Source organism: Simochromis diagramma, unplaced genomic scaffold (genome assembly GCF_900408965.1).
Source record: "Simochromis diagramma unplaced genomic scaffold, fSimDia1.1 OVJJ01000802.1, whole genome shotgun sequence".
In the NCBI taxonomy this organism is placed as follows: domain Eukaryota; kingdom Metazoa; phylum Chordata; class Actinopteri; order Cichliformes; family Cichlidae; genus Simochromis; species Simochromis diagramma.
In genome coordinates, this window is record NW_024387492.1 from 13,665,533 (window position 1) to 13,688,199 (window position 22,667).

At 39.8% G+C, this 22,667-nt stretch overlaps 1 protein-coding gene across 1 annotated transcript in view; it reads left to right on the top strand.

The window, feature by feature from the left end:
• Window positions 1-1,892: 1,892 nt before the first annotated feature.
• Window positions 1,893-22,667, top strand: part of kcnk3a (potassium channel, subfamily K, member 3a) — a 45,085-nt gene continuing 24,310 nt past the window's right edge. Inside the window, exon 1 of the mRNA XM_040017678.1 lies at window positions 1,893-2,308. Within this exon, the coding sequence (XP_039873612.1) occupies window positions 2,026-2,308 (283 nt within the window). The 5' untranslated portion in view covers window positions 1,893-2,025. The remainder of the gene's footprint in view (window positions 2,309-22,667) is intronic.

Consider the following 22,667-nt stretch of genomic DNA (forward strand, 5'->3'; position numbering starts at 1 on the left):
GGCCTCTGCAGCAGCCTTCAGGTATGTGGGTCCAGTGAGATATACCATTTCTTGGTTACTTTTTAGAGTGACATAATTAGCAAGGAGACAGGCAAAAAGATGTTGGCACTGAAGTACTGCTTTTATAATCTGTATTTTTTCCATGAATAGTTAGTGTAGCTATGAAACCTGGAGGCAGAGTACTTGCAAGATTACAAAAACAGAGAGAGAGGCGATACGTTGCAATGAGTGCACAGCATGCTGCTACAAGTGCACGAGATAGAATTAGTTCTTTATTGTTTTATGCAATAAAGATAACTTCCCTTTTACTTTTGGCCTAAACCAGCCAAGCAGAGGTTTTAAAAATAAAAACAATAAAATAAAACGACACTCTTTTTGTTCGTGTTCAGAGGATATTATGACTTGTATCCTAAAAGTTTTGCAGGGGTAAGGGGTTGCTTTAGGTAACAAAACCCACATTGTTTAAAGATCATTATATGGTACTTTCAGCTTCTCTGGTATTTCCCAATTGGTTGCGCCAGCGGATGGATCAGCATGTTGATTTTTGATCAGGACTTGGAACTGGCACAAGGAGTACACTAGCTTGTGGCTCCTGAGGCTGTGTTTGCGTATTCCTCTCTGTCACATTTAAGGTGAAAGTGCAAATAAACAAACTCATCTCAAGCCAATGCAGAGCTTTTCAGTATTCATCACAAATTCACTGGCTGACGTTTTAAATCCTTCATATATGCTTTTGTGGTTAGAGTTCAGCATGTACAGGGAGATTTTCAGATTTATAGTAAATCAGGTAATAGATCATACTATACATTTCTTCTTTTAGCTGCTCTCTTTAGAAGTTGCCTGAGTTATTCATTCACCCTATCCCAAACATCCTCTGTCCAGCCAATGCTCTGCATGTCCTCCTTTACTACATCCATGAACCTTCTCTGTGGTTTTCCTCTTTTCCTCCTTATTTTGCAGCTTCATCTTAAACACCCTTTGTCCAATATTTCCATCATCCCTCAACTGTGCATGACCAAGCCACCTTAGGCCTGCCTCTCTAACTTCGTCTCTAATCCGTTCGACCTGAGCTGTCCCCCTGGTATGTTCATTTCTAATCTTGTCATTCCTAGTCACTCCCACTGAAAATCTTAGTATCTTCAGCGCTGCCTCCTGTCTTTGTGTCGGTGCCGCTACTTCCAAACTATACATCATAGCAGGTCTCACGTCCATCTTGTAAACCTTTCCTTTCACTCTCGCTGCTGTCCTTCTGTCACAGATCCCCCCCTAACACTCGTCTCCTCTGGCTCCACAAGGCAAACAGATAATTCTGTAAATATTTCCAAACTGTTATTGATTGTTAAGTATCATTTTTTTTTACATTTCATTTGTATCTCATTAAAAATTATTTTCTACAAGAGGTTTTTCTTTACTGAGAAGTAAACTCTTCACCTCTCTACTAGTGCCTGTAAATCCTGTAAAAACATTTTGCATGCGGATGTCTTGGGTTATTCATATTTTTTATGATAAATAAAGTAAAAGGAAAAATTAAATAGTCAAAATCAAGTTTTTTTTCGTTTTTCGTTTTTTCTTGGTTCGCATGTAACGTTTTTTTTCTTGTAACTTAAATACCTGAAAGTTTTTTTTTTAAAGTGAGATTATTTATCCTCCATTTCTTTTTCCCTAATGTGGGCATACATTTTTTCGCTGTGCTTCATTAAAGGCTGACGATTTTTTTTTGTAGCATTGGGGCACAGTGTTCTCAGTTTCTCAGTGAGTCCACAGTATTTCATAAGGAGAATTAAAATGGGATTCATGCAGTCGGAGAGAGAGTGTGTGTGAGAGAGAGGTGGGATGGATGCGTGGAGGGGGGTGGGTTGGTGGGTGAGGGAGGCGTGGTGCTGAATGAACAGCTCCTCGGCTCATAAAGTAATCAGAGAGCTCCTCTGCTCCGTCAGAGCAGCACAGCCATGAGCCAGCCGAGTTCCCCGTCCTCAAGACCCGCTCTGACACTCCGCCTGTCCCCCTAACACACACCACACCACCATGAAGAGGCAAAACGTGAGGACCCTCGCTCTCATCATCTGCACCTTCACCTACCTGCTCGTGGGAGCCGCGATCTTCGACGCCCTGGAATCTCAGGAGGAGACGGCCCAGAGGATGGAGCTGCACCTGAAGAAAGGGGAGCTGCTCCAGACATTCAACTTGTCCTCGAAGGACTTTGACGAGCTGGAAAAAGTGGTGCTGCAGCTGAAGCCGCACAAAGCCGGCATGCAGTGGAAATTCGCCGGCTCCTTTTACTTCGCCATCACTGTGATCACGACAATAGGTAAGAGAGCAACTTCTTAGATCCTCTGCGGAAACTCGGACTTTAGTTTGACTCTCGGTTATTGCACAAAACGAAGAAAATTCGTCTCGACTATCAAATAAACCTGTGGAGCACAGTTTTAGATTATTGGGAGTATAAAGACAAAACGCGATTGAATATGAGGGAGGAGGTACCCCGATTTAAGTAATTTTTGTCCAACACTGCTGATCACATTAAAATATGATCACTGCACAATGTCCTGGTCTAATCAGTGATAGCACAGATGAAAGAAACAGAGCATAAAATATCATGTTATTTAAAAACATATCAATGCAACAGGTTTATAATAAAATAGATACAGCCAAATCTGCCAGGAGACATGAAAACCGAGTATTTTAAGAGTATATGAAGGTAGTATGTGTGTGTGTGTGTGTGTGTGTGTGTGTGTGTGGGGGGGGGGGTCTTTAACCATAAGGGTTTAAATAATTTATATTTGTTTTATTCATAGTTAGGGAAATATACTTAATGTGATTGCTACATTTCTGGAAGACTACTGAGGGGCAGGCTCATCCGAGAGTTGTGCCTCAGTATCACCAGTCCTTATGAATACGTGTGTGAGGAAGGTGGGAGAACATTTGGAAAACTTCTGCTGTCAGGAAATACCAAAGGTAACGTAGGAGTGCTGTGCCTGAATCAAGAAAACAAAAACAAAAAAGTAACCAAAAAGTCAGGTTAGAGCTCACTGGGAAAGCAAGCTTTGAATGTTACATCAGCTGAAAGTGGCCACATTTATTTTGAGTTCCAGCATTATAGAGGATCATTTAAAAGTCAGATTTGAAGCCAATGAGTGCGTAAACGTTAAGTGCAAACTTCTCTCCAAAGAATTCTTTTGCTCACAACTTTGTCATTAGACATGAGCTTCAAAAGTCTGAAAATCTCTCTGTACATGTTGAGACACAATATGAAGGATTTAAAACTTCAGCCAGTGAATTTGTGATGAATACTGAAAAGCTCTGCATTATTGGGACCTTCATTTGCCTCTTCATTTGTGCTCAAAAGCATTTCTCCTGTTCCGAAGGGTCCAAGGACAACACCACAAGCCTGGCAGCTCTTTACTCAATTTTTATCAGGCTTGAAAATTAGCCTGTTTGCTTTAGTGGTTTCACTGGAGGTCAGCTTTACTCATTTTCCTCCATAGCACTCTCCGTGCTTTACTCAGTCTGACATCATATCAGAAAAATGGAACTCAAAAAAAAACTTTAATTACTGTAATGAATCAAATTGTCTTGTGATCTGTGGCCAGGTTTACATCAGCTCATTTTGCTTTTAAAAGAGTTATAACCATTTGTTTTATCATTATGCTCAAAATAGCCATGAGAAAGTGCATCAGAGTGAAAGGAGGGGTGGTATTGATGCAAATACAGAGAATTATCACCAAATTTGCAGCTCCCTGCAGCTTTAGCACATCCTTCACTGTAAATCTGTCCATACAGTAGATTACGGCTGCAACAGGTAGCTCTACTCAGTGTAGGTTCTTTAAAATGCAATTATATCCATTGAGAATGATTGAATTCCCATTGAGATCACAATGACATCTTTTACAGGAGAGAAAAGTCGAGGTGGAAGTTGCATACAATCACAATCACTCTACAAAGTCTGGATTTTCAGGTTGTCAGTTCAGACAAAATATCCTCTGTACAAAGGGGAAAGTGAGAAAATGCTGGTTTCCCCACATAATTCACACCATAAAACACACAGTTAGTAACTTGTGGATGACTATGGTAGGTCATTTAGCAGCTGATGAGCCACATACTTCCCCAGTGATTTGGTAGAGACATAAAACAACGATAAAAAGCAGCGAATGTTAAATAAGTTAAATATTTAGAAAAGTTAAAGCACTGTGCAACAAATTGTTGATCTTTTTTGATATTGCCTGAATTTTCAAAGAGTCTTTAAACAGTCCACTGTTCACAGACTTAATGCTTTTCCCTGACATACTGAAATAGCAGAAGTAATGGAGCAATTGATTAGCTTCTGTGTGAACCATGCGTGCACTTAAAGGCTGTTTTAAAACTGCACATTTTGCAATTAAGAAAAATAATTGTACTACCATAGTAAAAAAAATGGTTTGCATATGAATATATAGCAATAAAATGTTTCATTAGATACTAATAATTCAAAAACCATATCCAATATAAGTCATAAACCATAGTTCTTAAACAGATAAGCTACCTCTGTTACTAGACAGCCAAAGTGGCAAATTCAGATTGTTTGCTCATAAAGTCATATTTTTATAGATTACACCACCTCATTTATTTCTATACATTTTTTAAAAAGGCTTCACTGTCTCCCTACATCACATTGTCCTTATCTGTCAGAAGCTGTTCTTATCTTCATCTCCTATCTGAGTCTTCCTCCTGTATTTAGTGGCCGGGGCAGCAATGACTATTGATCTGTGACTTGTAACCCTATCAGATGCAGGCAACTAATTGCACACTACCCCAGCCCCCGGGTGGCTGTAACTGCATTCTGTAATTGCGAGCCTCGAGGCTGCTACAAATACAGTGATTGGCGTTTCAGTCTGCCATTAAGTATTAATGACAACACCAGAGCCTCGCTGTTCCACTGGACTCCTGGCACATGAAATCAACAGTACGGACACTGTACTGTACACATAATATCACGCAGCCGTGGCTTATAGCAAAGTCCAAATATTGCTTCAGGATATGAGAATGGAACGCCTAATTTGTTAAGCTGAAGCGTAAAAATAGACAAGAACCTCTTAATTCCTCGCTTATTCTTTGAATCTATAATTAAAGTCATTTTCAGAATGAGGCCTCAGGACTTTCCGCTCCAATGCAGGACACCCCCAAGGACCAGAGAGCTCAGTATGATGTGCAAACAGCTCAGTATCAAGAATAAAATGGGGAATTTTCCATGTCAACTGCCAGCTAGCACATGACAGAATCAGTCCCTGCAAGCCATAATGATAATTTAAGATAAATCAATGAGCCACAATATTAAAATCACTGAAAGGAGAAGGTAATAACAGGGATCATCTTGATACAATGTAATGTTGTGCTAAATACCCCAAATGACTTAAAAACATTTCAAAGACTTTGAGTAATTGACTCGTCTGTGAGATACACCTTTAAAAGCCCAGTACATTAAGTTCCCACCCTGACCTTCAGGAACAAAAGGCCCTACAGTCAGAACACTCTTCGAGGTCCTACATCCAAGCCACGATTTAGCATCACAAGGGGGAATTGCACAGTATTAGACAGGTGGTTTTAATGTTTTGGCCGATCCATGTAACTGACAAAGGCAGGGGAAGCTACAGCCAGTAAGCACACATCGTTTTCTAAAAGAGAAAAGGGAAGGAAGAGGTTGGGGTGTATATTTACTAACCCAACTGTGGGAGTAATATGGAATCAATGTGGGATACACCTCTAAGGAAAAAAATAAATGAGCTTTGGGCAAGAAAATTGCTCTCTAAATGCCACCTGGGGAGCGCCTCTGCACGATTTCGAACTGAGTATTATAAAATGTGGGGGTTCGCGGGGATCTGAAACAGAGTCATCTTCCCTGTATCCTCACCCCAGGGGTGAACTTCTTATCACTGCCACACCACAGGGCAAACCTTGAACTCTACCAGGCAGAGGACTGTTACATAACAGAAAGAAGGACAGGGGCATACAATTGGAGGTCATGAGAAGCAGTCGTGGGCAGATGGCCATCATATAATATGTTGACTTACACTACAGAAGTCTTTGTGTAACAAGCAATATGATATCACTGTATGATTACACAAGCCAAATTAAACGGTCGGTTCCCCGGAATTACGCTCACACATTCACTGAATTGACTTTCACTGAATTCAGACAGAATTCTGCAGAAAGAAAACAAATGATATTTATTGTTCTCACAAGTTTGAAAAACACATTTAAAAAGCAAAAATAAAAAACTAAGAATTTTTCTATTAGTGTTGTATGGAAGGCCATTTCCGCCACAAAAAAAAAAGTATCCATAACTCGAAATTTTGACTTACTAATTAAAAATTTTGAGAAAAGTAACTAGACATTTTGAGTTAGCTCTGCCAATCAGTAATCTACGTGAATGACGTCATTTTCCTGGTATGGTGCAGAGGAATGCACACTCAAAACCAGATCGCAACAAGTTGGCCCTTTCAAGAGTACATTTGCTGATAGTAACACCATGTGATTCAGCTAATAACACAAGGATTTCATTATTTGTGAAGCCCCGCTGAAAATACTCAGCAATTTGTGCATTCATGACTGGCTATAATACTGGTAGCTTAGCTGTAGCATTTGTAGATGAGGGCTTCAGCTTCCAGGTAACAAGGAAATGACATCATTCACGTAGATTACTGATTGGCAGCGCTGAATCGAAATTTCAAGTTATTTTTCTCAACATTGATGTTTTTGGATGTTTGATAGAAATCACATTTGGTGTCACATATACAGTGAAAGCTGCTCACATCGCAGATGCACAAGATGTTCTTTAACACTGGTCCTGTGATGCACAGCAACAGACAGAGACCAATTTCTGCAAACTACAATCTTTTAATCAGCCTAATCAGGATGTTGTAGTGTCTAAATGGAACAGAAATGAAATCATCTGGCACCAAACCACAACTGCAGTCGCATCAAGGCACTTCATTCTGTAAGATAGTGATCCTACAATAATAGAGAGAAAACCCAACAATCAGACAACCCACTTTGAGCAAACACCAGGCGACAGTGGGAATGAAAAAATACTTTTTAACAGAAAGAAATCTCCAGCAAAACCAGGTCCAGGTAGGTACTTTGCTGTGACTGGTCGTGGTAAAAAAGACAGCAAAAGTAAACAAAAAATCAACTGACCACACAGCTGAACAGGCAGAGCTGTGAGTAAAACAGGACGCATCTGACCCGTCACTAGGTTCAGATTTTGTGACATCACTGGCACCTCACCCCCCTACTTATATGGTCTTTGAAACACCGTAATAAACTTTATAATAACTTCCCAAATAATGTTTATAGGTGCACAAAATACCATTAAGCTGCAATTTTTTTAAGTTTTAGAAGATTTTGTTTTTGTAAATTTGTAGCTTTACAAAGATCTAATATTTTCATGCAAACTAAATATTAACCAACTGATCAACATTATTTACCACAATTCCTTTTTAACACTATAAAACAAGCTGGTGCATTTTAATTTAATGCAGTTCTGAGTGTCAAGACAAACCTACAATTGAAATGAGAGTTTTTTTTTCTTTGTTTTAACCTGGAAACCCATCAGGCCCAGCTTTAAGGGCTTTCATTGCAGGAAGTAGTCATGCTGCTCTGTGCACCAGTCAGTGTTTATAAATCCAGACACCTTCACAAAAGCTAACACAAAGCTGGATAGCATAGTGGCGTGGACTGGGTTTAACTGGGGCCTTTCTGTGTGGAGTTTGCCCCATGACAGCTGGGATAGACCCTGATAAGGATAAGTGGAAGAGAATGAATGGATAATACAAGGCTAAATTGTAATTAGATTACATCCAAGGGATTACAAAACTGCATTTTTTCACCTTCTTGTTCAGTTACATCCACCTAAAGCCTGCATAAAAGTGACTGGTCAGTGGAAGTGGAGCTACAGGCGAACTGCAAGGCTTCTTTTACCTCTACTTCCTGTCCTTTAAAATCTTGTCTCCTACCTACATATTCACGTGCATGACTTTATAGAGATTAACGGTATTGTTAATTCACCATTAACAATAACTTTTCTCTAACCACACTTTAACTACATGAGCAGATACTGAAAAGAAAAATGTTGTTTTATATGTTCATAAAATAATTATTACAATATATTTAGATTAGCCGTCTTAAACACTTGGACCACCTAAAAGAAAAAGAAACAAGCCTTTTCTAAAACATGTCCTATAATGGTGTGCCTTCTCTGACCCAATGACAGCTTGGACAAGCTCAAGCCTTCTCATAAGCCTGAATTTAATCAGCAATCAGTGGAAGAAATCTTTCTTTGCAGTTGCTGCTTCCTCTCTCCAACACCATCATATAAATAACTACAATTTTCTGAGGTGATTTAATCATGCAAAAAGTCTCATAAAAGACGGAAAATTCAACAGGAACATGTCCCAGTAACTCTGAATAAACCGCAGACCTCACTGTGAGTTATGGAGCTGGTTCCTACAGATGGAATACTCTCATTAAAAACACACTCTTCAGTAGATCACTCACTAGAATGAGGAAAACATAACTGGAAAGAGAAGAAAAAAATATGCAGGACAGAAGAAAAATGCATGAACGAGCTAATTGAAAATGAATAAATAAAAACCATTTCAACTTCAAATTCTTGTTGATTGAAGTTTTTTTCCTCCCACATGTGTAATATCATATCATGTACCTCAAAAAAATAAAATAAAATAAAAAATCAAGACCTTGGTTGTACTGCTATAACTCACTTGGTCAAGCAGGCGACCCATACACCGTAAGGCTGGGTTTGAATCTCCACTGTCCTATCCCAAAAATAGTTAAAAAGACCCCCAAAAATCAACATCTGTATTTTCTTTTCATGTCTTTCATTGGGCTATGTCCAGTTCGGTCTGCAAACTATTTTCTGCAACTGTATTATTTAGGTGAATGATGCAAAAAGTTAGTTTTTATTTTGCATTTTCAGCAAAAAATTCAATATTTCAAAAGAGGAAAAAAACAAATAAAAAAAATAAGCATTTCTTTTCCTTAGGATCATCTAATATCTAATCCCTGATGTCATTAACCTTCGCTTTGGGCTCATAAAAACATTTTTCTTTTGAATAGGATCTAAACCCACATGGTTATAGTTAGAAAACCATTACTTCAAAAAAAAAAAAAGAGCATGTTTTGCTTGGATTTTTATGACAGTGAATCACCTCTTGTTAAATAGTTCTTGTATAAAGATCATTTGGCTGTTTGCCTATTGTTGATTCAGTAGACGTGAGCTCATTGTCTCAATAGAGACACATCATCATCTGTATTCTTTAAATCTTTAATCTTCTGAGGAGAAAGAAACTGAATCCAAATGTGTGCGGGACATGCTGTCTCTACTAGTCATTATAATCCCAAGATAAAGCCTTGGAGTGTTAAGGAGAATCCCCTAGTTTGTTTGCAGGACATACTCTGCCATCACATTAAAAGTGGCTTGGATCACAGTGCTGAAAGCCCTTCCAGCGCTGGTTTAGTTACTCTGTCACCAGCAGTACATCAGTTCTTGATGTGCTGGGCAGTTACCAAGTGCGTAAGCACATTAGTGTATGCATGTGACGTATGCTGCTGCTTAAAATGAGCAGGCGTGCTCAGCAAATCCTCTCTGGGTCAATGACTCTAATGTTTCTATATGTGGGCTGGCACTGAATAAAATATCTGATCATTTCTCTATCTCCATTGCTGGCAGCAGTTTGATTTGGCAGCAGGCATGAACCCGTCTTTTAGCTGTTGCATAATTACGCACGAGGGCACGTGTTGAATTATTAATGCAATTAATTACTCACATTAGAATCACCATTATTATTCAGTCAGCTTAAGAGGTTAGTGCAGTAAGTGGTTGAGTGCACAAAGAACGTAACTCTCCGTGGATGTTCCTCGTGGGCGCACCGAGACGAATACTTCAGCTCTTCTCAGAGGAGAGCGGAGAAAGTGTCGGCTCTGGGAAGATAAAAGAAGGTGAAGAGACAAGTGAAAAGACATCAGCAAAGATAAAAACAATTATTTATGTATTTATTTATTTATTTTTGTTTGACAAATAGTGAACTTTGAAAAAAATTGTTTTTATTAATTTTGAATTTTACTCCACATGTTTCAGTCCAGAGGTGTTACCAGAAAATCCTTATCCACCTGTTTTCTTCCGGTTTTCTTATTCAGTGACAGTGGCTGGAGCCTGCCTACATGAGGCGCACAAATACCTACAACTTAAAAAAAATGATTGTACCATCTGCAAGGCTAATGACTCAAAAAGTCATTGGTGTTATGGCCGATGTGATCCCATCTTGGTGTTTGACATGTGCAGTTCCCACTCATTTTGTAGTGAAAGTTTTTACTGAATTCCTAAAACATCAATATGAGAAAAGAAAACTGGATGCATATCTCCGTCCACTAGTGTTATGCAAGCTCCTTAAGGTCCAAACTCTCTGTGGGTGCCACTCATGGATGAATTAAGGAGAACTGGATACTAAAAATGGTGTCTGCTTGCTTGAATGAAAATTGTTCGCCTGGAGCCCAAAAAGTTTCCAGCTTTGAGGTTTGCTTGTGCAGCAAACTGCACATATGCATTAGTGTTTTCCCTCAGTGGCCCTGAGTGTGGCTTTCTGCTTCCTCCGCTGGCTTTACGTTATGACGCACTAGCATTTATATAGTGCTTTTGTAGTCTTACTGCTCACTAAAAGTGCTTTAGAATACAGGCCACATTTAGTCATACATTTCATTCATACTTTATTCTATAGTCGTTAATGACTTCATCTACCTCACGAACTTAATGAAGTTACTACGTGAGCTAATGATATCATGTAAGAAACAACGTTTATGGGGGGAGAAAAAAAAAAGAGTAAAGATGCATACTGTATGAGTGTGAGGGAGGCTATACGGTAGTTGCCACATTACACCCTTCTGGTGTTTTCACTGGCCACAATTTTTACCCATGTCAACTAAACCAAGTCATAGTAATTCCTGGCCTGCATCTGCACATACCTGCAGATTTAGACATAGACAAAATTCAGGCGTTTCAGTCCTGCTGCAGCAGATGTATAACATCCAACACCATGCAGGCTTTCTTTACGAACATTTGTGAAAGAAACGCTCATTCTAAACAACAACTAACTTCCAGTGTAGTACTGTAATAGGATGCCACCAGTGCAACAAGTCAGTTTGTGAAATTTCTTCCATATCAGACATGAGTTTCCGACCTCCTTTGGCATTAACATCAGCACAAAAACTGTGCATCAGGAGCTTCATGGCATGGGCCGAGCAGCTGCTGTAGATGGCAACCATAGAAAATGGTTTGTGCAATTAAAAATAGGATGAATGATGAGTAATAACTTAATGACAAATATGCACAAGATGAGTATCCGCTATGCTTTTCTAGCACATGTGCATGTCGCACCAATTTACCAGATGCCCATGACAAACTAACAAAATAACTCAATGACAAAATAAAGAATTTATTTTAAGTGTCAAAATTTATGCAAAATTCATTTTCATATGGATTTATATGCACAAACTGAATGCGTGACAGAAACACAATAAACATGTAGAGCACACAGTCTGACACAAGTAACGTGTCTAATCAGATTCAAGAAATCCTTTTTTAATCACATTAAAAAGGGAACAAGCTTTATTTTGGTTTGCAGCCTTTTTCATCCTTCAGGTCGCTTTGCACTTTATTAATAACTAATCAAGATCATGTGTTTTCTCTAAATTAAGGGGAAGAAGACACGTAAGATGACAGCTGTATTCCATATTAACACTTGAATTATTTTTAATGCTGTTGATACATAAATGATTTTTAATGAATCCTTGTTTTTTTTTATTATTTCAAAATATCAGCGTTGCTCTTATAATGAGAACTCCCGAAACACAGTTTTCAAATGAAAAATAGTCAAATATTATAAAACTCATTTACAGCAAATAAATAAAGAATAGTTATAATCAACCAGAGTGGTTTTAGTTTACAGTTTAATTGAATTAGCGGTGAACTGATCCCGATGCTGCTGGGGAACAGCTGCTATCTTTTCGGAGATTTCGGGGATAAGGTAACTTTAACTCGTCTGTGCTTCTACAGAAGGTCCCCCAAACAGAACAAATTACCTTACATAACCCAGTGTTGCACTCTGAATGTTGGGCTCTGCCCTCCAAACCTATCATGCAGACACACTTGGATGTAATGTGACATACAGCTTGAAAAAAAAAACACAACCCTTTCCACTTCTCATTTTTACAGGAGTGACATAATACCAGTGTATTTCCATAGCACATACAAGTTCCAAGCCATAAAGATCACAGCAAAAAGTGTGTATATGCATGTTAGTAATAAAACAAATGATTAGACTGAGAGTCAGTCAGACAGTGTGTTCACAGGGTCGTCTTTGAAAGCCTGAAGAGTTGAACGGATGACTAAGCTTTCTTTGTTTTATTCGTCCAGCTCTGTGTCACTGAGGTTACAAGCAGATCACAAATCTGGAAAGGAAGACAGTCATAAGTGTGCAGCTGAATAAGGCACACTGGTTAATGCAGATGATGGGGTCACTGAGGGAAACATCATCAAAAAAGGAGAAATATTACACAGAAGCCTCTGTGTAGGTTTTCAAATTGATATAATGTCAACTTTTGAGTCCTCCCACCTGATGCGTCTTTGTTTTCCAGTTTGTTTCAAGCAAAATCAGTTAAATAATCTCTATCATCTTAATTGGCCATGTTCTGATGCCTCCGTAAAGTCCCAATCACTGTGAACAGTGAGTTTAGCTGAAAAATACATTTTACTCTCACTTCCAGTCAAGCAGAGTTATGTAATATACTCCCAGACTCATACTTCCAGTAGTCTTAGTATGAACATATGATTAGAAACTGTAGTATCTCATTGAGCGGATGTGGCTCACTAATGCCGAGCTCATGTGACATACTGCAATGCACATAAAAATCCCACCGACAGAGAGATAGCTCCTTTTAAATCCCCTTGTCTCCTTGTGGTGATGCTAAATATTGTTGTATTGATCTATAATGGACTTATGGTAATGATCTATGTTTTTCCTCAGGAAGCCGCAAACAATTGTGAGCTATAATAACATAAAGCTTGACTTCACTTTGTGGTGGCTGCTAATTATCTGCAATTACACGGTTATAAGTAAAGGGGTAGCTTCCCAAACAGGTTTTCTAAATAGAGATGAATGTAATGTTTTCCCTTTTGTCATGTGCTGGTGGAAGTGATGAATTGGCTGAACTCCCACAGAGTTGGTGTTCTTTTGGTTTACATCTGATGCCACCCATTGTTTGGATGGAAAGCTTTTAGAAGCCAGAGTGGCGGGCTGGTATTTATAATTCCGTTTCAATGATTTCATGTTGTTCTTTGCGTTACCATGTGACTTTTCCCCAAAATTCGCCCTGTAATTTATGATAGTGTATTTTGCATCCATGTTTAAAGCAAATCTGTCCTAACATTCTGCAGATTAAAGTGCACACTTTCTACTCATTTTCAGTTCCATGTTTTTTATTTGTGGACTCTACTGGAGTACAGTCAAGCGCTGTTCAGCATCTGTTTGTAACAAACTGTTTAACCTGTTCTCCTTCTAAGCCAACCTTCTTCTGATTTGTTACCCTTTCAAACAAAACATTTAAGCAGGATGTGGGTGGGGCTTCTGTGCTTACAGAAAGGACTGTGTTCCTCAGCCATGTGCCTGAAATCCATAATAGGAATACATACATATATATTATATATAATATAATATATAATATATACGTTTTAGAGGAGCCTGAAGCCTGAGCCCTTTGGCTCACAGGGGCTTCTTGCACATATGTGTTTTGACCCACTCTTCTTCACAAGACTGCTTCAGCTCATTGAGGTTTGTGGCTAGTTTTTTTATGCACAGTGCTCTTAAGGTCACACTACAGAATTTCAGTCAGGTCGAATTCTTTGACTTGGGCTAATGATATTGCAAAATCTATTGCTTCTTTTCTGTTTTTAGCCATTCTCTTGTACATTTGCTGTTGTGTTCGGGATCATTCTGATTTTCCATGACTCACTACTGGCTAAGTTTTGGCTGTGCGAAAGATGGCCTTTTTGACTCTTGAATACTTTGGTATACAGAGGAGTTTGTGGTTCCTTCAATGACTGCAAGGTGCCCTGGTCCTGCGGCTGCTATGCTATGTTTGGTTTTCCCAACATGTGATGCTGTGCATTATGGCCAACTATCTCCACTTTGGCTTGGTCTGTCTAAAGGACCTTTTTCCAGAAGTACTGTGATTTGTCTAGATGAGACTTTGGAAACTTAAGATGTGTTGCCATGTTCTTTTCAGAGAGGCAATCCTTCCAAACAAGCCGTACTTGTTCAGTCTTTTTCTAATTGTGCTGTTATGAACTTAAACATTTAAAATGCTAACTGCCTGTGGAGTCTGAGATGTAGCTTGTGGAGTTGTTGAAGAGTCTCTGAGCTTTGTAAAGTAAGACCTTGGGGTGAATTTACAGCAGTCCACTCCTGGGAAGAGTGGACTGCTGATACCAGCAAAGTCCGCAAAACTTCTGCCTTTATAAAGGTTATTAACTGCATCTGATTCGCAGCACCTGTCTGCTACTTGCCCACTTAATTCCTGTGGTCACAGTAAGTTTTCACTCGACTCTATATACTCTCTTCTTTTTCATATGACTGTAGGTCTGTTTGACTGTTAGCTGACTTCTTTACTATTAAAGGTAGACCAACAATCAGTTGTCAGTCAGAGATCTCTTTTCTGCCTTCGCGATATTATTGGCTGATGTAACTTTAAATTAAATACGAAATCTTCAGAAATTTTAGTCAAAGTGTTTGAAAGTTGGCCAAACTTTCTCTGTTATGAATTGGGTTAAGCAAGTAACCAGCTTTTTAATTATGATGGCAGCACGCCACATAAACAAACTTTTACAAGACATTTTGCATCTAAATTTCAATGTTTCAAATTAAAAATACAGCGCTGTATAATCTTTGCATTAGTAATGAAGATGCAAACCTTTACACTCAGCCACAGGCACAAACTAAGTGCATAAATACTGAAAGATGCACAGCTGTTACTGGCTGAGGCAGGTTGTTGCTGGTTTGGATGTGAAGGAGTTAGGTCTGAGAAAGTTGATAGAAGTCACTCTCATTGCTGCTGCTGCTGCTTCGTTCACATGACCAGCCAATGTTTACCTATTGTGCGTCTGCTTTATGCTCCGCTGCCTCTATGGAAAGTTGAGTACTTGCCTGACTCACTAAACAAAACATGACATTGTATTTTTTAGACTTTATATCCCAGCAGGAGCTGGCTGGAGTTTAACCAAATAAAATAGTACACAGTAGTGAGATCTCCCACTGATTCTGTTCCAGAGTATAAATATACAGGATACAGCATGAAATCTTTTCTATATTGGGGCAAACTGGCTGTGTTATGGTTTATTTGATCAGAAATATGAACTCTTTCCTGTGTTTTTTCTCCAAATGTAAGAATGCCTATAATCTCATATCCTGCAATATTGAATTATGAGCCTCTTTCACAACCCAGAGCTTTTAGTGAGCGCTGGGCACTGCTGCTCGATTAATGTCCTAATCCTTCCATTGGAAATTTGAGATTAACTGAGATGTGTCCTAGCTTCATCAGACACTAAATATGTATTACAACTCAACACTGTAACAATGTAAAGAAATATTTCAGGGTGCATTGGAAAGAATTTGTGGGATTATACCGTTTGTCTGCGACAGTTTTTAAAATAAATTCTAAATGTAAAATATTGTTGTTAGATTTGCTAATTAACTCTGTTGGGAATGTGATTTATTTTAGTTTGTCTGTTTTTTTGTCTCTTAAAGTCAGGGACATGAGAAAAGCCTAATTCAGACCTTTGTGGGGAAATCTACATTATAACTTAGGATGTCACCGGAAAACCCTCCAACCTTATGCTTTAATCTTCCACGTAGTCAGATCTGTACCTTCTCAGAACTCTAACTATACATCGGGTCGACGCAAGCCACAATGACTAAATGGCATGGAAGGTAACAGCGTAGGGTTAAAAAGCGTTTCGACTTATGTTGTAAGATATAATATGGATTTCCTTCAGAAGTCTAAATCAGGCTAAATGCCTGGAGTCAGTCTTGATCCAGATTTGCTCTGAATTCAGGGTTTTATTTACCATTGTGGGATAGAGCAAAAGTGGGCATGTGTATGTACCATATATCTTCAAATACACATGAAATTAAAATGAGAACTATAAGCAGAAATTTGTGTTTAATTAGTTTAAATCAAACTGTGATTTATTAGAGCCTCCATGTGGTTATGAATGTAATAATCGGGTGAGGATCAAAACAACCGCACCAAGACTATTTTGAGATTCCAGAGACACTCCAAAGCTGTTTGTTTATGGTAAGAATGCCATCTGACCTCAGTCAAACCCAACTATTAGCTGTACGCAGGAAGTTTGAGCTAAACACCTTCCCATAGCCAGGTGTGCTTAGCACGTGTGCTGCCTCCTCTGCACTTCACTGTCTTAGACTCAGTGTATCACAGTTTCTTAAATTTCATATCAAATTCATTGTCCACAACACATCACCTGGTTTCTAGGCTTTCATTAAGCTGAAGGACACAACAGCACTTTAGTCTTTGTCAGATTTGTTATCCCAACCTCTGGTCAGGCCCATGGCGCATCTGTTTATTGAAAACATATATCTGTGTTCCTGCGAGTCAGCTGTCTTCAAAAAGTGATGCACTTGTGTTATAATATTTCCTCTGAATGTCTTAAATATACCCCTGACAAATACTCTCCATATTAGAATAATTAAGGAAAGTAAAGCTAACGGTGAAATCAATAAAAACTAGAACGAAACGAAATCATTTCAAACCACAGAAACTAAACTGAACTAAAAACAAAACTGAAAGTCAAAACAACATAAAAATAAAAAGTAATTAGGAACTATAAAACCATAATAACTCTGGTTTTGCCAATGTTTGAATTCAATTACAGCCCATAATGACTTCTAGGAACAAGATACATCAGGCTTTGAATACACAGTCTGTGTTTGTCAGCTGGACCAATTCATTTTTTTGTCTTTTGGTCTTTCATGTTACTTAATGACAGTATTAAGAACTTGTCTTTTTTTCGTTATAAAAGACAGGGCTGCTGTTGGAAGATGAGACGTGTGAATCTCTGCACAAAGCAGACTGACTGCTTGTTAAAACTGTCACTGGGCTGCGTTCGCCGTGTTTCTCTCCTCGTGACCTGAAAAGGAAAGGTATTGGGAACTTGTGCAGACAGTTGGGTCGTAACTCCAGGTGCAATGCTGGCAATAATGCTGTGAATATTACACCTCTTTGTTTTTCTGACTGGGTATGCAATGTACAGTAGAGGCAAAATGTGTGTATTACAGTGTGCCCCCCACCCACCCAGCTGGGCTGGTTTTATTTGACCGATTGATTTGGTTTTAGGTTGTAGCACAACGTGATAGGATGCCTCTGCTTCTCTAACTTCTGTAACTGAATGCAATCATTTCAGCCAAGAAGACATCTCTGTGGTTTACTTTCTATACAACAGACAGCTGTTTATACATTTTTACTTTTGGGACATCTCAGCCTGTCTCAACTTTGTCTGTTCTGTTCATCGAAGTTTGTGGATTTTTTGTTTTTGTAATCACTGATGTCCAAAAGCCATTAAAACGTTCAGTCACATATTTCCAGGTGGTATAACAGACATGTCTGAGCTAGCTGCAACCATACTCACTCATCGCTTCTGCCAGAACATGATAACGGTCCTTACATGACATAGAGATGGATGCACACTGCATACTGTTGAAAGAATCTGCATTTCTAGGTATCCGTGCAGTTATATAGACTTCATAAAAATTACTTGTAGGACAAATCTGCTATGTTCTGGCAGCATAATTTGTGCCATTTGGGCAGTTTAAACTTCAGATTTTTTTATTTGCTCTGCTACCCTTCTCTTAATGGTTCTATAAGTGAGATTTTAAATTTTAATATCGCAGCACAGATCTATTGGGTATTAAAAAATAAAGCGGAGTAATGGGGTCTTTAGCAGAGAATGAATTCGTACTCCCTTTGTGTTTATAGTTATCCACAACATCATGCCAGGTTTATTCACATAAGTCTCTCAGTTTGAGCCTGTTTATAAAAAGTGTGAACATAAAACTGAACGCTTGATGAAAGGCTCCAGCCAAGAGAGTTTAGATTGCAATATAAAAAAAGAACAAAAACAGTATTTTATTTGTGTCATTTACCTCATTTATATGAAATCTTTTCATGTAGCTCTGTCTCTGCAGCTGTTCCACTGCTTTTTGTTTCTCCATCCGAGCTACTAAAAGCTATAAGCGAAGGGCAAAATATGGAGATTGTAGAAGACTTATAAGAAAAGCAAATGTATTTAAGAACAAAAGAAATGAGATACATAATCAGCAAATCGGTGATGCAGTTAGTTTGTAGACTTACGTATGCTGTATAAGTAAACCAAGAAATAGAGTTCAAACAAAAAGTACATGGAACAGAGAGAGTAGTTGAATGCTTAGGACAGGATGTACTGGCGGTAAACCAGTGACAAAATTTACTCTCAACCAGGGGTGGGGCAACTCCAGATCTCAAGGGCTGGTGTCCTGCAGTTTTTAGATGTGTACTTGATCCAACACAGCTGATTTAAATGGCTAAATGACCTCATCAACATGTCTTGAAGTTCTTCAGAGGCCTGCTAATCATTTGATTCAGGTGTGTTGACCCAGGGTGAGATCTAAAACCTGCAGGACACCGGCCCTTGATGCCTGGAGTTCCCCAGCCCTGCTCTAATCCATCCACTCCCCTCATCTAGCCACAAAACTTAGGTTAATCTAGAGGCCTGGGAGCCATGCACAGTTAAACAAAGAGCAGAGGAGCGCAGCAAAACAGCCATAAATACATATGATGATGGTTTGCTCAAGAATTAAATTTTAACCTTGCATGTGAAAGTAATGATAAGCAGGGAGCTAGTAGAAGAGAACCTGGAGAGGTGGAGGTATGATCTGGAGAGTAGATTGAAAGTTAGTAGAAATAAACGCATATATGTGAATGAGAGGGATACGGGCATAACAGTCACAAGGAGTAGAGGTAGTGAAAATAGATAAGTTTAAAATACACTATATTGCCAAAAGTATTTGGGTGTACTTGAGTAACGTCCATCCATCCATCCATCCATCCATCCATCCATCTTTTTCCGCTCTATCCGGGGCCGGGTTGCGGGGGCAGCAGCCTAAGCAGTCTTAGCAGAGAAGCCCAGACCTCCCTCTCCCCAGCCACCTCCTCTAGCTTATCCGGGGGAACACCTCGGCGTTCCCAGGCCATCCGAGAGATATAATCTCTCCAGCGTGTCCTGGGTCTGCCCCGGGGCCTCCTCCCGGTGGGACATGTCCGGAACACCTCACCCAGGAGCCGCCAAGGAGGCATCCTTGTCAGATGCCCGAACCACCTCAACCTGCTCCTTTCGATGTGGAGGAGTAGCGGCTCTACTCCGAGCCCCTCCCGGATGGCTGAACTTCTCACCCTATCTCTAAGGGAGAGGCCAGCCACCCTTCAGAGGAAACTCATTTCCGCCGCTTGTATCAGTGATCTCGTTCTTTTGGTCACTACCCACAGCTCGTGACCATAGGTGAGGTTAGGGACGTAGATCGACCGGTAAATCTCTTCACCACGACGGGCTGGTGCAGCGTCCGCATCACTGCGGCTGCAGCACCAATCCATCTGTTGATCTCCGGCTCCCTTCTCCCATAACTCATGAACAAGACCCCGAGATACTTGAACTCCTCCCCTTGGGGCAGGAACTCATCCCCGACCCGGAGTGGGCGCTCCACCCTTTCCCATTCTTAATCCATAAGGTTTAATACGATGTTGGCCCAGCCTTTACAGCTACATCAGCTTCAACTTTTGTGGGAAAGTTTTCCACAAGGTTTAGCAGTGTGTTTATGGGAATTTTTGAGCATTCTTCCAAAAGCACATTTGTGAGATGAGGTCAGATACTGATGTTGAACAAGAAAGTCTCTGCTCTAATTCATCCCAAAAGTGTTCTATTTGGTTAAAGTCAGGACGTTATTTCTTGACTGGACTTGTTGTGCAGGTGGCATCCTGTCACGGTACCACCCTGGAATTCATTGAGCTCCAGAGAGCAACCCAAGCACCGCTCCATTTTTCTAACCTGCCGCATCGCATTGAAGACACAAGTGTATGATTGTGTTGGTTTTTTAACACCATTTTAATTATATTCCAGCACAAACTTTGCAAAAAACACTTGAAAAAGTCTTGGCTTCTGATTTTGACGACATCTCTTCCTGTGTCAGCGCTTATGCGGCAATATTGTCTGAGTGGCGATACCTATTGTTGAGGAGAATACCGCAGCAGCGGGTATAAATACAAGTGACTGTGAGATCGAGGTTGCGGTGGTGAGCGAAGCGAACATTTGTGAGTATATTGGCACCTTAATAAGAAGACAGGACAAGATTTGAAATGAGCACATCAGAGGAACAGCTCAGGTTGAGCAGTCTGGAGAAAAAGGTCAGAGAGGCAAGATAGTAGGTTCATGGATGTAGTGAAGGAGGACATGTGGAGGGTGTGTGTAACAGAGGATGTTGCTCGGGTTAGGGTGAGATGTAGGCAGATGATCTGCTGTGGAGATCTATGATGGAAGCAGCTGAAAGAAGACGATGATGGGAAAGTGGTGGCAAAAGCTGAGCTGATGTTATTGTCTTCAATTAATATAACCTTTCTAGCTGTTAATGAAATACAAAGGGAGGGAAAGATGCAGCTCGTTTGGTTTGAAACGCCAGAACTCTGTGGTGGCTGCTCTCTGCACCTTTAAATCTACTGTCATGTCGTTCAAAAGGGGCACTCATTCATAAATTATGTAATGGGCACACAGAAAAAAATGGATGGATGTTATGTTTATTGTCTCTGTCACATGGTTAAATTCAAGGACAAAAATTATCTGATGCAATTGTAACCATAGATTTGGATTAAAAATGCATCGCAAAGAGCATGTCTGCCAACTCTCAAGCACATTACAAACAAATGTTCCCTTTTCATTCCCACATCTGTAACGTAAAAACAAGCCTGGATACACACATCTGGAAGACGGTTTTTACAAAATCAGATATTAGCTCTACGGCATATTTTCAACCAAGCTACATGTTCATTATTTTAAGGGACCTTAAAAATAAAGATTTGTTGTTGTTGACTATTTTAATTGGTGAGTTCTAGCAGGAGTCCCCACAGGCTACAAATTCAATTCAACAATACTGTATATCTTACAAAAGATTTGACCTCTCAGAAATTTGAATGCGGATGACGTCCAAGCTTTTGCAGTTCATAGGTTATGAGCATTAATTTCAGAAATCCATGCAAACCATTTCACATGAGTTGTCTGATAGGACTTGCATTGTGTTTATTAAATTTTGCAGAAATGTGGTGGATAGCACTGACAAAACGTTTGGACAGACACTTTCTCTCAACCATGCAGAAGAAGCCAAATATTACAGCTCGCGTTCGGCTGCAAATTGCCTGTTTATTTAGGACAGAAATGACTAAAATGCTGATGAGAAAATTTCATCCCATAGCTCATAATGGCCACTCTGGTATGAGTGTGCTGTGCGTGAACCCTCTATAACCCATTCCATAAACATTACTGTACAGAGCCATAGCTAGATGTAGGATATGATGCATGCAAAGCTAATTCAATCAAGAAATCAGGAGCAAAACAACATCAGAAAACCAGAAATGATCTACATTTAAACAAATATTTCACCATATCATTTGTAATTACCCTCTATAGCTCTAAAAAGTCTACATCACTATCACACGACCGCACTATAAATCTCCCAGAGAAACACAGTGTCATAAAATGCACCCCTCACACAGATTTCTCTGTGTAATGGTGGGAGTGTTCATGCCAGCTGAGCCCCGATTGTGTGCCCAAAGCAGTGAGCTGTCTCTCCCGGCACCCAGCGATGGTGGAGCCCAAGTAGCCTTAGCTATTTCCCCCCCCCTGGCCTCAGAACATACATGTGGCAAAAAAAGAAAGCTCTGTCCATATCACACATAGTAGGCTTCTCAGCTGTGCGCAGTGCGTCCAAACATTGATGTGAGCGCTGAGAAGTTAATACTGCATGTTTATGGTTCACACTAAAAATGAGAGCCGTCCACGCCGTTCTTATCATAACAACCTGAAGTGATTTTTCTCACAATTCACTGGCTCCTGACGGCTCCAACTTCTCTGCATCCAGAGAGGGGGATTGTGTTGAACGCTTTGGTAACCCGGGTGTTGTATTAGTTTTACGCTACTCCAACTGGCTTTGAGCGCTGGAATGATTCAGTCCGACAGAGCCGAGCGACTGGAGCTCGCCTGGCTTATATACCGTCTCCCAGGGGAATTTGTTTTCCAATTTGTTTCCAGCATCTGTTTAATCTCTCAACAAGCCAACCTGGATGAAGTGGACTGTCACACACCGGGGCGTAATGATAATAACAATAACAGTGATAGGTGAGTCATGTTTACCCCCGAGGGCTGCGAATGAAACATGAGAATATGAGTACACATTTAATTTCCATTCGAACAAAAAAAACCAACGAGAAAAGAAAAAAAAAAACCACAAAAGAAAACAAGTGTCCTGTGAGAA